Genomic DNA, 17,498 nt, shown 5'->3' with positions numbered 1-17,498 from the left:
CTAAAAACAGGACAGGTCAAAGTAAAATGGACAATATGGAATGGACAATAACAATTGTTGTCCAGGAGTATCACCCCATTGCCATGATCAGTGGTTTCAAGTTTGTATCTGTCCATTTTTGACTAGCTGATCATAGCGAAAAAGAAGATACTTCTGCATTTCCCGCTGTGTAAAGATATTGCAAATAGGTAACTCCTGAGAAAGTTGGGTAGCTGATATTCAGAGCTTAAACAGCCAAATTGATTAGTCACAGGAATCAGGACTAATACAGCCAATGCGACGGCCTGTTTTGCAAACAGTGGACCTAACACAGATGGGCATTCATAAAATTCCATCGCGGCCGACATGGCTAGGCTACACCCCAGTAAGCACGAACCAACGTCTTTTGGATGTCTTTTTTGGTTCTGTCCGGACTTAGTTTTTTGGTGTTTTACAAACGGTAGTCTTACCACATACAGTGCCTTGCAAAAGTATTCATCCCCCTTGGCGTTTTAACTATTTTGTTGCATTACAACCTGTAATTTAAATAGATTTTTATTTGGATTTCATGTAATGGACATACACAAAATAGTCCACATTGGTGAAGTTAAATAAAAAAAATAAAAAACTGTAAAGTGTTGTTTGCATATGAATTCACCCCCTTTGCTACGAAGCCCCTAAATAAGATCTGCAACCAATTACCTTCAGAAGTCACATAATTAGTTAAATAAAGTCCACCTGTGTGCAATCTAAGTGTCACATGATCTGTCACATGATCTCAGTATATATACACCTGTTCTGAAAGGCCTCAGAGTCTGCAACACCACTAAGCAAGTGGCACCATGAAGACCAAGGTGCTCTCCAAAAAGGGTCAGGGACAAAGTTGTGGAGAAGTACAGATCAGGGTTGGGTTATAAAAAATATTGAATATCCCACGGAGCACCATTAAATCCATTATTAAAAAATGGAAAGAATATGGGACCACAACAAACCTGCCAAGAGAGGGTCGCCTACCAGAACTCATGGACCAGGCAAGGAGGGCATTAATCAGAGAGGCAACAAAGAGACCAAAGATTACCCTAAAGGAGCTGCAAAGCTCCACAACGGAGATTGGAGTATCTGTCCATAGGACCACTTTAAGCCGTACACTCCACAGAGCTGGGCTTTACGGAAGAGTGGCCAGAAAAAGCCATTGCTTTAAGAAAGAAATTAGCACACACGTGTGGTGTTTGTCAAAAACCATGTGGGAGACTCCCCAAACATATGGAAGAAGGTACTCTGGTCAGATGAAACTAAAGTTTAGCTTTTTGGCCATCAAAGAAAACACTATGTCTGGCGCAAACCCAACACCTCTCATCACCCCGAGAACACTAGTCCCACAGTGAAGCATGGTGGTGGCAGCATCATACTGTTGGGATGTTTTTCACCGGCAGGGACTGGGAAACTGGTCAGAATTGAAGGAATGATGGATGGTTCTAAATGCAGGGAAATGTTTGAGGGAAACCTGTTTCAGTCTTCCAGAGATTTGAGACTGAGACGGAGGTTCACCTTCCAGCAGGACAATGGCCCTAAGCATACTGCTAAAGCAACACTCGAGTGGTTTAAGGGGAAACATTTAAATGTCTTGGAATGGCCTAGTCAAAGTGCAGACCTCAATCCAATTGAGAATCTGTGGTATGACTTAAAATTGCTGTACATCAGCGGAACCCATCCAACTTGAAGGAGCTGGAGAAGTTTTGCCTTGAAGAATGGGCAAAAATCTCAGTGGCTAGATGTGCCAAGCTTATAGAGACATACTCCAAGAGACTTGCAGCTGTAATTGCTGCAAAAGGTGCCTCTACAAAGCATTGACTTTGGGGGGGTGAATAGTTATGCACGTTCAAGTTTTCTGTTCTTGTGTTCTTATTTCTTGTTTGTTTCACAAGAAAAAATATTTTTCATCTTCAAAATGGTAGGCATGTTGTGTAAATCAAATGATACAAACCCCCCAAAAATCGATTTTAATTCCAGGTTGTAAGGCAAAAAAAAAATCAGATGGGGGTGAATACTTTCGGAAGCCACTGTAGATGAGCAATCATAAAATGTCAGACAACACTGTAGGCTACACCTCAGGATGCACAGACCGACGGCTACGCTTTTGGGAGGTATTTTTTGGGAGGTATTTTTTGGGGGTGTGGTCCAGACCGGCCTTGATTTCAACGTCCACGGACATAGATTTTTGGTCTGATCCGGACCAAATCTGAACCAGTCATAGACGTCTATGACTAGCCCTGTACAGGCTTATAGATCGTGGAGTGAAGTCAGAGTGATCTGATCTAGTCATGATAATGATGAGAGGCAAAAGCCAAGAAGATTGTATTTTTTTTAGCATCGTGATATGCTTGATCTGTTGATGCACCATTTTAAATTGTACTTTGAGCAATCTGTTTATTTATGTTCATCTGGTCTGTCACGCCCTGACCATAGATTGCTTTGTATGTTTCTATGTTTTGTTTGGTCAGGGTGTGATGTGGGTGGGCATTCTATGTTGTATGTCTAGGTTGTCTATTTCTGTGTTTGGCTTGGTGTGGTCCCCAATCAGAGGCAGCTGTCTATCGTTGTCTCTGATTGGGAGCCATATTTAGGTAGCCTGTTTTTCATTGTGTTTTGTGGGTGATTGTTTCCTGTTTCCTCTGTTAGTGTTTGCACCATACGGTACTGTTTTGGTTTTCATTTATTCTCTTGTTATTTTGTATTCATTCTCGATTAAATTATATTATGGATCTGTACCACGCTGCATTTTGGTCCTCCTGTCGTTCCACCAACGAAAGCCGTTACATGGTCTGAATTCAAAGGCTGAAAATTCTTAGATATTACTGCACTGTTGGAGCTGGAAACACAAGCATTTCGCTACACCCGCAATAACATTTGCTAAATATGTGCATGTGACCAATACGATTTGATTTGATTTGGAGAAATGTAACCACTCTCAAATGAATAGACAGACCTGTGGATGTAAGGACTGCCCATCCATGATATTAAAATGATCGTTTAACCATGTTGTGAGGCTATACAGTGTTTGTTTACATTTACATTGTTTACAAACATTGGCGTTAAAACAAGCTTTTATTTTGGGAATCTGACGAGGTACGACAGTTAGACTAAGTTCATTAGGCATTCCCACGATTAAATGTACATATTTATATCGACATTTTATTCATTTAGCAGACGTTCTTATCCAGAGCAACTTACAGTTAGTGGATTCATCTTGAGATAGCTAGGGGAGAACCACGAATCACAGTCATAGTCAGTAGGATGTAGGAACAGAAAAGTGAGAACGTTGTTTGTGCACTGGGGGATTTAACCAGAATACTTTGTGAAGAGGGAGGATTTCAGACGGGCAAGGACTCTGCTGTCCTATCATCAGGGGGAAACTCGTTCCACCATTTGGGTGGCAGGAAAGATACACTGAACAAAAATATAAACGCAACATGTAAAGTGTTGGTCCCATGTTTCATGAGCTGAAATAAAAGATCCCAGAAATGTTACATACGCACAAAAAGCTGATAACACATAGCCCCATGTCACAAGGATCTGTACACAATTCCTGGAAGCTGAAAATGTCCCAGTCCTTCCATAATCACCAGACATGTCACCCATTGAGCATGTTCGGGATGCTCTGGATCGACGTGTACAACAGCGTGTTCCAATTCCCGCCATTATCCAGCAACCTCACACAACCATTGAATAGGAGTGGGACAACATTCCACAGTCCACAGTCCACAATACACAGCCTGATCAACTCTATCCGAAGGAGATGTGTGGCACTGCATGAGCCAATTGGTGGTCACACCAGATACTGACTGGTTTTCTGATCCTTAGCCCTGACCAACAGATGCATATCTGTATTCCCACTCATGTGAAATCCATAGATTAGAGCCTAAATAATTTTTTGAATTGACGGATTTCATTATATGAACAGTAACTCAGTAAAGTCTTTGAAGTTGTTGCATGTTGCGTTTATATTCTTGTACAATGTATATTCTTATTCTTCAAAAATCAATGGGTTCATATTTATAAGTTCAGAAATGTAATTTTAACTTTATTTAACTAGGCAAGTCAGTTAAGAACAAATTCTTATTTTCAATGACGGCCTAGGAACAGTGGGTTAACTGCCTGTTCAGGGGCAGAACGACAGATTTGTACCTTGTCAGCTCGGGGATTTGAACTTGCAACCTTTCGGTTACTAGTCCAACGCTCTAACCACTAGGCTACCCTGCCGCCCCGAAATGGGTGTACCAACTCCGGATTGTCCCTTTGAAACGTCCATCTCTCCTTTCCATGGTATGCTGTTGAAACAAACATATCTGCTGTCTCTCACCTCCACTCCCCTGAGCTGTCTCACTTTCTCAGTTTGTCTTGCTTTCTCTGCTCGTTAACTGAGCCTTTGAGTGCTGATGCTCTTAGCGGCCCCAGCCGTGGCTGTGCTGTGGGGGAGAGGCAGAGATGGATGTGTGGCCCTTGGGGGCTTGGGGCTGAGAGCCCCACTAATCATGTCAGACAGCCAGGGGAGGCTGGACAAGATCATCATTGCCTGGCAGTGCAGTGAATCGCTGGAACGGCACTTTCACACAACCTTTGATCCCAGGGGTCACCTCGGATGTCAAGGTCAGGGGTCAGCGAGGGCCTCAGTGATCAGCGCACCCTCAGAGCCCAGAGGTTTCCAGCCGCCTCTGCATTCTCTCTCTGCAACCCTTTCTCTCTCTCTCTCTCTCTCTCTCTCTCTCTCTCTCTCTCTCTCTCTCTCTCTCTCTCTTTCTCTATCTCTCCTCATTCTCCATCCCTCTTTTTCTCTTTCTCGATCTCTCCCTGTTTCTCTCTCTCTCTGGGCCTCCCTGGAAAGAATTGAGACATCCTGTCCCCTGAGAGAGAGAGTCTGAATTGAGACATCCTGTCCCCTGAGAGAGAGAGTCTGAATTGTGACATCCTGTTCCCTGGGAGAGAGAGAGTCTGAATTGAGACATCCTGTCCCCTGAGAGAGAGAGTTTGAATTGAGACATCCTGTCCCCTGAGAGAGAGAGTCTGAATTGAGACATCCTGTCCCCTGAGAGGGAGTCTGAATTGAGACATCCTGTCCCCTGGGAGAGAGAGAGTCTGAATTGAGACATCCTGTCCCCTGGGAGAGAGAGAGTCTGAATTGAGACATCCTGTCCCCTGGGAGAGAGAGAGTCTGAATTGAGACATCCTGTCCCCTGAGAGAGAGAGTTTGAATTGAGACATCCTGTCCCCTGAGAGAGAGAGTCTGAATTGAGACATCCTGTCCCCTGGGAGAGAGAGTCTGAATTGAGACATCCTGTCCCCTGAGAGAGAGAGTCTGAATTGAGACATCCTGTCCCATGAGAGAGAGAGTTTGAATTGAGACATCCTGTCCCCTGGGAGAGAGAGTTTGAATTGAGACATCCTGTCCCCTGGGAGAGAGAGTTTGAATTGAGACACCCTGTCCCCTGAGAGAGAGAGTTTGAATTGAGACACCCTGTCCCCTGGGAGAGAGAGTTTGAATTGAGACATCCTGTCCCCTGGGAGAGAGAGTCTGAATTGAGACATCCTGTCCCTGAAAGAGAGTCTGAATTGAGACATCCTGTCCCCTGAGAGAGAGTCTGAATTGAGACATCCTGTCCCCTGAGAGAGAGAGTTTGAATTGAGACATCCTGTCCCCTGGGAGAGAGAGAGTCTGAATTGAGACATCCTGTCCCCTGGGAGAGAGAGTTTGAATTGAGACATCCTGTCCCCTGGGAGAGAGAGTCTGAATTGAGACATCCTGTCCCTGAGAGAGTTTGAATTGAGACATCCTGTCCCCTGGGAGAGAGAGTTTGAATTGAGACATCCTGTCCCTGAGAGAGTTTGAATTGAGACATCCTGTCCCCTGGGAGAGAGAGTTTGAATTGAGACATCCTGTCCCCTGGGATAGAGTTTGAATTGAGACATCCTGTCCCCTGGGAGAGAGAGTCTGAATTGAGACATCCTGTCCCCTGAGAGAGAGAGTCTGAATTGAGACATCCTGTCCCCTGGGAGAGAGAGTCTGAATTGAGACATCCTGTCCCTGAGAGAGTTTGAATTGAGACATCCTGTCCCCTGGGAGAGAGAGTTTGAATTGAGACATCCTGTCCCCTGGGAGAGAGTTTGAATTGAGACATCCTGTCCCCTGGGAGAGAGAGTCTGAATTGAGACATCCTGTCCCCTGAGAGAGAGAGTCTGAATTGAGACATCCTGTCCCCTGAGAGAGAGAGTTTGAATTGAGACATCCTGTCCCCTGGGAGAGAGAGTTTGGTAATTTGTAAATGATGATTTTTTTCTTTTTTTCTTAGTGTTTTAGAATGAGTTGTTTATTAGTCTATGCATCAATGTGTACCCGATGCCGCCGCTCATCACTCATTCTCTGCTGCTTGTGCAATATCAAGTGTGCCTATAGGCTATTTAGTGTGGTCTCAATCAAAAGGTCCATATGTTACAAAGTGCTTCTCGGAGAAGCACAGAGCATAGTTAGATTTCTAAGATAGCATCTGGGATGGTTATAAATAAAACTAGGCTGCATTACACACTGAGTCTTCTCTGCACTTGCTGACCAAAACCTTTTTGTTGTTGTTGTGATGTCTAACCAATGCTGTGCTTTGTCCAGGAGGAGAGTCAAAGAATTCTTCAGAAAATTATTTTGGATTAGGCCTAGTACAAAAAAAATGCAATATCTTGCACATGCACTAGCCTATAGCCTATCTTCTGTCCAACTGTTTTTAAATGCTAGTGAAACTAAGTGCATACTCTTCAACCGACTGCTACCCGCACCCGCCCGCTCGACTAGCATCACTACTCTGGACGGTTCTGACTTAGAATATGTGGACATCTACAAATACCTAGGTGTCTGGCTAGACTGCAAACTCTCCTTCCAGACTCATATTAAGCATCTCCAATCCAAAATTAAATCTAGAATCCGTTTCCAATTTCTCAACAAAGCCTCCTTCACTCATGCTGCCAAACATACCCTCGTAAAACGGACTATCCTGCCGATCCTTGACTTTGGCGATGTCATTTACAAAATAGCCTCCAACACTCTACTCAGCAAACTGGATGTAGTCTATCACAGTGCCATCCGTTTTGTCACCAAAGCCCCATATACTACCCACCACTGCGACCTGTATGCTCTCGTTCACGTATGCCCTCACCACATATTCGTCGCCAAACCCACTGGTTCCAGGTCATCTATAAGTCTCTGCTAGGTAAAGCCCCACCTTATCTCAGCTCACTGGTCACCATAGCAACACCCACCCGTAGCACGTGCTCCAGCAGGTATATTTCACTGGTCATCCCCAAAGCCGACACTTCCTTTGGCCGCCTTTCCTTCCAGTTCTCTGCTGCCAATGACTGGAACGAATTGCAAAAATCACTGAAGTTGGAGTCTTATATCTCCCTCTCTAACTTTAAGCATCAGCATCAACTATATCATTGTGTTTACTTGATAGCTACCTACACAAATAGCTAGCTAGAACAAAGTGTTAATAAGATAAAAATATTTAACTGTACCTGTACACAGCCAATCTGTAAATAGCACATCCAACTACCTCAATCCCAATATTGTATTTATCCTCTTGCTCTTTTGCACCCCAGTATCTCTACTTGCACATCATCATCTGCACATCTGTCACTCCAGTGTTAATGCTAAATTGTAATTATTTCGCCTCTATGGCCTATTTATTGCCCTACCTCGATACTCTTCTACATTTGCACACACTGTGCATATATTTTTCTATTGTGTTATTGACTGTACGTTTGTTTATGTGTAACTCTGTGTTGTTGTTTTTTGTCGCACTGCTTTGCTTCATCTTGGCCAGGTCGCAGTTGTAAATAAGAACTTGTTCTCAACTGGCCTACCTGGTTAAGATAAAGGTGAAATAAAAATAAATAAAACATTTGAGAACGAGGACCAGAGGTCAACTTTGATAGCTACTACTATAATAGATTTGAATAAATACAATGTTTCTTGGGTGACAAGTAGCCTGGTGGTTCAGAGTGTCTGGCCAGTAACCGAAAGGTCACTGTTTCGAATCCCCAAGCCGACTGTTGATGTGCTATTGAGCAAAGCACTTAATTAAGGATCGTATCTTCTTTTAAATTGTCACCTAAAATTACATACCCAAATCTAACTGCCTGTAGCTCAGGACCTGAAGCAAGGATATGCATATTCTTGATACCATTTGAAAGGAAACACTTTGACGTTTGTGGAAATGTGAAAGGAATGTAGGAGAATATAACATATTAAATCTGGTAAAAGATAATCCAAAAGAAAAAAAACATGATTTTGTTTAGTATTTTTTTTGTTCCATCATCTTTGAAATGCAAGAGAAAGGCCATCATGTATTATTCCAGCCCAGGTGCAATTTAGATTTTGGCCACTAGATGGCAGCAGTGTATGTGCAACGTCTTAGACTGATCCAATGAACCATTGCATTTCTGTTCAAAATGTTGTATCAAGTCTGCCCAAATCTGACTAATTGTTTTATTAATAACTTTTGAAGTTCATAACTGTGCACTCTCCTCAAACAATAGCATGATATTCTTTCACTGTAATAGCTACTGTAAATTGGACAGTGCAGTTAGATTAACAAGAATTGAAGCTTTCTGCCAATATCAGATATGTCTATATATATGCACAATTGGCCCAGCGTCGTCTGAGTTTGGCCGGAGTAGGCCGTTATTGTAAATAAGAATTTGTTCTTAACTGACTTGCCTAGTTAAATAAAGGTTAAGTTTTAAAATATAATTGTTTTGTTTCTTTGACGTTCAGAGGCTGAGCTACAACCTTCTATAGCCGAGGAGACAAAACATATCGTTTGCTTTGGAAAGTAATCTAATTCTGTCACTATCAACTGATTGAGCTATTCACTTTCTGTCCAATAGAAGATGTTTAAACCCAGACAGCTTTCATGGAAACACGTGTGACCTTCTCTCGTTGGGTTAAACCACAGAAGAAGAGCAGGCAGCAGTTAAAGCTTCCTGTGTCGAGATGCCTACTGTCTGCTTCCTGTGTCGATATGCCTACTGTCTGCTTCCTGTGTCGATATGCCTACTGTCTGCTTCCTGTGTCGATATGCCTACTGTCTGCTTCCTGTGTCGATATGCCTACTGTCTGCTTCCTGTGTCGATATGCCTACTGTCTGCTTCCTGTGTCGATATGCCTACTGTCTGCTTCCTGTGTCGATATGCCTACTGTCTGCTTCCTGTGTCGATATGCCTACTGTCTGCTTCCTGTGTCGATATGCCTACTGTCTGCTTCCTGTGTCGATATGCCTACTGTCTGCTTCCTGTGTCGATATGCCTACTGTCTGCTTCCTGTGTCGATATGCCTACTGTCTGGGGTGGAACTTTTGAATGTACCATGTTTAGATTCCTAGTGACGGCTCAGATGAAATGATTTCCTAACAGGGACAGTTTCGTTGCGAACAAGACACACTGATTTGGCCTTGGAGAACTATGATAAGATGAACACATAGAACTATCTCTCTGTCCATTCTTAGCCTGTCATTTGTGTGGTATTAAAACAATATTCTGCTGATATGTACAATGACGTAGAATTGCATGACATTTTTATAAAAGGCATTCTGCAAATACGATGATAGATTCATGCAATGATTTTACTATAAAAGGAGATATTTCCACCCTTCCTCTTGTCCACGGTGGTCTGTGAACCCACGACCTTCTGGCCCGCAGTCCTGTGTTTTATGTATGTAATTTATGATTTAATTATTCTTTTGGGTATAGTGGAGCGTCACTTGTTTTTTCCCCAGGTGTTCAGGGAGGGTTTAGGTAAACTATATTTTGCTGAAAGGAGGGCCATCCATTTTCATTCCAGAGAGGTCCGATTTTCTCCATGTAACCCATAACGTTCACTCCCTTATCAGCGGTCACAGACAGACGGATAAACCATGTGACTGTATGTTGAGCAGCTTGATCTTCTGTGTGTAAACGAAGAACATGCATGTTGACCACACCGGTCATGCCGGTGCGCGAGCGTTGCAAAATAAATGGACACATACATGTTATTCAATCATTGCACCCACACTGCTCTCGCGCATCAAGGATCGTCAGCATCAAGGAGCGTCAGCATCAAGGAGCGTCAGCATCAAGCAGCGTCAGCATCAAGGAGCGTCAGCATCAAGGTGCGTCAGCATCAAGGAGCGTCAGCATCAAGGAGCGTCAGCATCAAGGAGCGTCAGCATCAAGCAGCGTCAGCATCAAGGTGCGTCAGCATCTAGGTGCGTCAGCATCTAGGTGCGTCAGCATCAAGGAGCGTCAGCATCAAGCAGCGTCAGCATCAAGCAGCGTCAGCATCAAGGAGCGTCAGCATCTAGGTGCGTCAGCATCTAGGTGCGTCAGCATCTAGGTGCGTCAGCATCAAGGAGCGTCAGCATCAAGGAGCGTCAGCATCAAGGTGCGTCAGCATCTAGGTGCGTCAGCATCTAGGTGCGTCAGCATCAAGGAGCGTCAGCATCTAGGTGCGTCAGCATCAAGGAGCGTCAGCATCTAGGTGCGTCAGCATCAAGGAACGTCAGCATCAAGGAGCGTCAGCATCTAGGTGCGTCAGCATCTAGGTGCGTCAGCATCAAGGAGCGTCAGCATCAAGGAGCGTCAGCATCAAGGTGCGTCAGCATCTAGGTGCGTCAGCATCTAGGTGCGTCAGCATCAAGGAGCGTCAGCATCAAGGAGCGTCAGCATCTAGGTGCGTCAGCATCAAGGAGCGTCAGCATCTAGGTGCGTCAGCATCAAGGAGCGTCAGCATCAAGGAGCGTCAGCATCAAGGTGCGTCAGCATCAAGGAGCGTCAGCATCAAGGAGCGTCAGCATCTAGGTGCGTCAGCATCAAGGAGCGTCAGCATCAAGGAGCGTCAGCATCAAGGAGCGTCAGCATCAAGCAGCGTCAGCATCAAGGAGCGTCAGCATCAAGGTGCGTCAGCATCAAGGAGCGTCAGCATCAAGGTGCGTCAGCATCAAGGAGCGTCAGCATCAAGGAGCGTCAGCATCAAGGAGCGTCAGCATCAAGGTGCGTCAGCATCTAGGTGCGTCAGCATCAAGGAGCGTCAGCATCAAGGAGCGTCAGCATCTAGGTGCGTCAGCATCAAGGAGCGTCAGCATCTAGGTGCGTCAGCATCAAGGAGCGTCAGCATCAAGGAGCGTCAGCATCTAGGTGCGTCAGCATCAAGGAGCGTCAGCATCTAGGTGCGTCAGCATCAAGGAGCGTCAGCATCTAGGTGCGTCAGCATCAAGCAGCGTCAGCATCAAGGTGCGTCAGCATCAAGGTGCGTCAGCATCTAGGTGCGTCAGCATCAAGGTGCGTCAGCATCAAGGTGCGTCAGCATCAAGGAGCGTCAGCATCAAGCAGTGTCAGCATAGCCAGACGTTAACATAGAACTTTGTGACGCTTGATGCGCTGCAAGTCCCGCCTCTCCCATCTCCTCATTGGTTTTTAAGAGTATGTACCCACGTGGGTGATTGAAAGATGAACTGGGGTCCACACTCCAGTTGGTGGTGGTAATGCACCTTAAAGTTCCCAGTTCCCACTGACTGGGCTCTGAGCACGCTGGGAAATGGGAAGTACCACTGACTGGGCTCTGAGCATGCTGGGAAATGGGAAGTACCACTGACTGGGCTCTGAGCACGCTGGGAAATGGGAAGTATCACTGACTGGGCTCTGAGCATGCTGGGAAATGGGGAGTACCAATACCCGTACCAGTGACCACTCTACAAGAACACAAAGCTCACCTCACACACTTTTTTCCCTTATTTTCTCTCTCTCTCTCTCTCTCTCTCGCTCTCTTTCTCTGTATATTCTCTGGTATTTTATTCATTAATTTAAATCAAATACGGTTTCTCTGGACGCCAGATCTAATTTTAAGAACACAGTGCATGGGATTACATTTTAATTATGAATATGCCTTTTAAAATAAGAACCCTGACAAGGACATTGATACTGGAATATGGTTTGGTTGTAATATAAAGAAGCTTTTATTCAGCTTATATGTTTGTTGCATGTTTGTGTCCTATCTATTTGAGGGTTAGGGTTAGGGTTATAATACCTAAAAGCAATTGATGAGGCCTAGACGTAAATGACAGCAATACTGGGCGAAGGGAGCCCCCTTGTGGACTGTATGGAAATCAGAACCAGAATAGATTTTTAGGTCAATTGCCTATAGAGAGCCGTCTTTTTGTAGGCACTCCTCCATGGTTCGTTGGGAAAACGAATGGAGTTTGTTTTGTAGTGTTTTTGGACCGACTGTTTGCTCATTTGCTGTTGCTCTAAGAGATGGCAGCTGTACACAAATGCGCATGTGCCAATTGAATCTCAACAAGGAAACAGTCGTTGGTGGTATTTGATTCATGTTTATTGAAAAAGTATGGGATTTCAGCAAACAAAGAAAGGCACAAAACTACAAAGGACAAACATACAATAACGGGGCGATTTATAATTCACTTTTTTATTTTGTTGAAGTATTGACTTTTGGCGAGTAAATAGTAGTCGCAACAAGATTCCACAAAGCCTTGTCTAAGCACCACTCAGTTGGTGAAGTTCATCAGAAACTTCCTTCACCATGGAGAGGAGTTTAGTCTGCAAAGTAGAGGATAGACCGAACACAGCTAAGGTAATTACCGTGTAACAAATTTAAACACATGCAGGTTACCGCATTTTCCCCTCATGGATTAGAAATTAAATTAGATAACGGATTTGGTAGTATCTGTGATATTTTTTCCATACATTATATTTATGTTGTTACTCACAGCATCGCTTTGTCTCCCTCGTCTATTGATTCAAGAGGTCTGCATTTGAACTGTATGATCATTGGTTCAAGCCAGTGAGGTATATAATTAAGTTCAGGCACTGCTGCCTCTAGGTTACATAGCAGCCCTCAACCCGATGGACAGCATGTTACCTTGTGCCATCCTGAAAGAGCCTCTCAGGGTGACAAAGACCCCATTCACCGGTAACCGGAGCTCGCACGCTGCCACATCAAGTATTTGAGCAGGACGGTGTTTAGGCCTATCTGTTTGCGGCCACATTCACCAACAACACAGCTCAGGAAATGTAGTTAACACACGATTAAAGTCTGGTGGCGGATGTCCTAATCTCGCCTGACGGAGCAGAGACAAAAAGAGACTGTAGGCCGAACTTAATGGTTTTCCTGAGACTGGGCCGACTGGTTTTTCCTCATCGCGGAGGGGAGGTAGCAGGTGTGAGGAAGGAGGACCTTAACTTTTGTCCTTGTCATCCTAGCCCAGGTGGAAGAGCTCATTATTCCGAGTTCAACGGAGAGGAGAATGTGACAGGGCAGTTGAAGTTAACGTTCTAGAACTTCTGGAGTTAATGGCAAAGGGTGCATGAGCAGTTCATGGATATAAGGACTGGAAGTCTGACAGGATTTCATGGAGCTAACTCAGTGGATAACAAGGGGTCGTTCTACCTTTCACAGAGCCGGTAAGCGCCCCAGTTTGTGTCGCTGCAAAACATTTAGAGTGGCTGTTCTGAGAACATCATGCTCGTGGGTGTGTTTCACCGCTCTCGTCTGTGCGCTCTTTTTCCTCCTTGGAGTGTGTTTTCTCAATCTCTTTGACCCACGACTCCAACCCCTTCCTCTCACTGGAGTCGAACCCAGAGATGTCACCCTTCTGTTGTGGACTCACCCCTTCGGCCGTTATCGCAGACTGCCGGACTGTGAGGCGCGCTTTGGGATACGTGGGTGTGTACTGACCGACGACCGGCGCATGTACCCTGGGGCTGACGCCATCATCATACACCACCGTGAGATAGTGACCAACGCCACGGCGCTCCCGTCAGACCCACGACCCCGTGGCCAGAAATGGATCTGGATGAATTTTGAGTCCCCGTCTCACACTCGTGGCCTGCGGCGGTTCGAGGGCTTGTTCAACCTCACCATGACCTACCGTGCAGATTCAGACATCTTCCTCCCCTACGGATACCTTGTGACCCGCCTTCACCCTCACGCCAACGCCCCCCACACACGCCCCCGACGGCCCCACCTACTGGCCTGGGTCATCAGTAACTGGTCGGAGTCGCAGGCCCGCGTGACGTATTACCACCGGCTGGTTAACTACGTTGACGTAGATGTGTTTGGGCGTGCAGGTGTGCCACTACCAGAGGACAGCACGGTTGTGCGCACCGTGAGGCGTTACCTGTTTTATCTGGCGTTGGAGAACTCCCAGCACACCGACTACATCACCGAGAAGCTCTGGAACTCCTTACTGGCCGGGGCCGTTCCTGTAGTTCTCGGGCCGCCGCGGGAAAACTACGAACGCTTCCTCCCCCACGATGCCTTCATTCATGTGGACGACTTCCCCTCTCCCCGCCTGCTCGCCCAATACCTGATGCTGCTGCGCCGGAGCCCCGCCCTCCTGCAGAGACACCTGGCCTGGAGGAGGAGCTACAGCGTGCACCTGACCGCCTTCTGGGCGGAGCATTACTGCACAGCGTGTCGCGTCGTGCGGAACCACAGACTCCGGACTGACACTATCACCAACCTTCAGCGCTGGTTTGAGTCCTGACCTCAGTGTGGAACCACAGTCTCCGGACTGACACCATCACCAACCTTCAGCGCTGGTTTGAGTCCTGACCTCTGACTGCTTTTTGACCTTCCAATATGTGGTGACTACTATGAACATGACTGGTCAGATATCTAGCCACATCTCAGTCTGTAGCAGGGAATCTATAGGAACTCTCTTCAACACCATTTAGTAAACAGTGGATCACAGGAAGAAACACTTACTATTTATTGAACATCATTGAACTGTAATTCACTTGTCTGTTATTGTTGTTATTAGTCAGGGTTCAGGAGTGTTATGAAGTGTGATTCACTTGTCTGTTATTGTTGTTATTAGTCAGGGTTCAGGAGTGTTATGAAGTGAGTTGTGTCAGGCTGTATAAGAAACATAGATATTGCTTTCATCAGCGTGTTGTGTGGATTGTTAAGACGGCTGCTTTTGGAGGCCTTCCGTAAACTTAAGGACCGGACAGTGGGATGGGGGTTAAGCATCATGGCCATGTTAACCCCAGTAGCCTTGATACTGCCCTGACATCACCAGGTGACCAGCTGCTACTTACCCCACACCACTAGACATGGGCAATGTCAACCCCAGGATAAACCACAACACTATCCCCTGGCTCCTGTTCCACCTCCAAAGAATATACCTGACACACACACACACCTCTATGATCCCTCTCATAGAAATTGCCCAGGCTATATTTACATCAAATGTCCATGTCTTTCTTACCTTACTTGTCTGATTGGTTCAGTTGTTTCAGTCCAAGGTATTTCACACTTTTTAATGTTCTTTTCCACTACATGTGAACATTCTAATGTATGTTTGCAATTGCAACAAAATTAAACTTGAACTTGACCTGTTTTAAGCAAGTTTTGCCTCCAAACTAGTCACTCTTACATAGTCACTCTTACATAGTCACTCTTACATAGTCACTCTTACGAGTAATCACAATTGGTGGCGCTTTGTCTTCAAACATAGACCAAACCCATTGTTGGTCTTTATTTAAAGGCCTATCCCTTGTTGGTCTTTATATATATACGTGACCTACTTGTTGTGTGTATGTACTGACAAGTATGTGGAACTGATAGATACACACACATGCTACATGTTAATGTATTTAAATATATGTAAATTGTAATGTATTTTGCCTGTAATGTCTTTAAAAAAAAAATGTGTCGGACTCCAGTAAGACTAGCTGTCACCATTGGCTAATGATCCTAATAAATAAAATCAAAGGCACATTCCATGTTGGTATTTATTTAAAGGCCTATCCCTGGTTGGTATTTATTTAAAGGCCTATCCCTTGTTGGTATTTATTTAAAGGCCTATCCCATGTTTGTATTTATTTAAAGGCCTATCCCCTGTTGGTATTTATTTAAAAGGCCTATCCCTGGTTGGTATTTATTTAAAAGGCCTATCCCTGGTTGGTATTTATTTAAAAGGCCTATCCCTGGTTGGTATTTATTTAAAAGGCCTATCCCTGGTTGGTATTTATTTAAAAGGCCTATCCCTGGTTGGTATTTATTTAAAGGCCTATCCCATGTTGGTATTTATTTAAAGGCCTATCCCATGTTGGTATTTATTTAAAAGGCCTATCCCTGGTTGGTATTTATTTAAAAGGCCTATCCCTGGTTGATATTTATTTAAAAGGCCTATCCCTGGTTGGTATTTATTTAAAAGGCCTATCCCTTGTTGGTATTTATTTAAAAGGCCTATCCCTGGTTGGTATTTATTTAAAAGGCCTATCCCTGGTTGGTATTTATTTAAAAGGCCTATCCCTTGTTGGTATTTATTTAAAGGCCTATCCCTGGTTGGTATTTATTTAAAGGCCTATCCCTGGTTGGTATTTATTTAAAAGGCCTATCCCTGGTTGATATTTATTTAAAGGCCTATCCCTGGTTGGTATTTATTTAAAGGCCTATCCCTGGTTGGTATTTATTTAAAGGCCTATCCCTTGTTGGTATTTATTTAAAGGCCTATCCCTTGTTGGTATTTATTTAAAGGCCTATCCCTTGTTGGTATGTATTTAAAGGCCTATGTTTGGTCTGTAGTTGAGTGAGGCTAGCTCCTGCTGTGTCCCATGGTTTGAACTGTACATCTCTGGCTCTGGTGATCCATTGTGTGTGATAAGTCTCTCAACATCTGAACATGTCTTATGTTCCTTAAGGAGGCTAGGAAGAAGCGGGGAGCCAGCTTCAATATGTTCAGCATGTTTCAGCAGAGACATAGTTAAAAGCAGTGAGAGAGAGGGTCTACTGTGTGTGTCACTTGATAGAAAATAAAATAACTTGAGACTTGACTTGGCGCCTCGAGAACCGGGATTCGACTTTGACTTGAGACTGATGACTTGAAATTGTCTGGGCAGGTTCTGTTTTGTCACTAATTTTGTGGCACAGAGTCCACGTGGATGACTCTACACGCAGCCAGAGACAGTAGCCGCAGCATCGCCCTTGCAACAGACTGGCTAGTGAAACGCACACTCCGCACTCTGATTGAATCAGCAAAATGTCAATCAACACAGGTCGCGTGAGCTGGTGAACAGATGACTGATTTGCTGTACAGCTACATGATCGAGTGTAGCGCAAACGTCAAATTGCAGGGAGAAAGGATTGCCATAATAAATTAATATGCAGCTCTAAAAACAATTGGTGATCAAGAATATTACATTGCAAGTTCACCAGCAATGGGGCAACAATTGCTAGCATAGGCCTACTGGTCTTTAGTTGTGTAACAATTGCTTGAAATGGATAATTTACTTAGCTTGCATTTGTAATTTGTTGTTAAGTTAATTATTACTGTGTCGAAGACGCACCATAGACGCAGCTCTTCACCTGAGCTCTCCAAGCTCCCGCCAGTGGAGAGGGCTTTTCTTTCTCTTGTTGATACAGTATGTTTGTTCTTGCTTTCACACGTTTAAATGCATAGGCTCTATGTGGTACATCT

At 44.7% G+C, this 17,498-nt stretch overlaps 1 protein-coding gene across 1 annotated transcript; it reads left to right on the top strand.

Annotated features, from left to right (window-relative positions):
• Positions 1-13,041: 13,041 nt before the first annotated feature.
• Positions 13,042-15,767, top strand: LOC139548390 (alpha-(1,3)-fucosyltransferase 4-like). Its single transcript, XM_071358059.1, has one exon. It carries the CDS (start codon positions 13,422-13,424, stop codon positions 14,556-14,558), a length of 1,137 nt encoding a protein of 378 aa, XP_071214160.1. The 5' UTR covers positions 13,042-13,421; the 3' UTR covers positions 14,559-15,767.
• The last annotated feature ends 1,731 nt before the right edge of the window (positions 15,768-17,498 follow it).

This window comes from Salvelinus alpinus, chromosome 21 (assembly GCF_045679555.1).
Source record: "Salvelinus alpinus chromosome 21, SLU_Salpinus.1, whole genome shotgun sequence".
NCBI classification, from domain to species: Eukaryota; Metazoa; Chordata; class Actinopteri; order Salmoniformes; family Salmonidae; genus Salvelinus; species Salvelinus alpinus.
The sequence above is the reverse complement of the archived record's forward strand: the minus strand, read 5'-3'. Positions and strand labels throughout refer to the sequence as shown.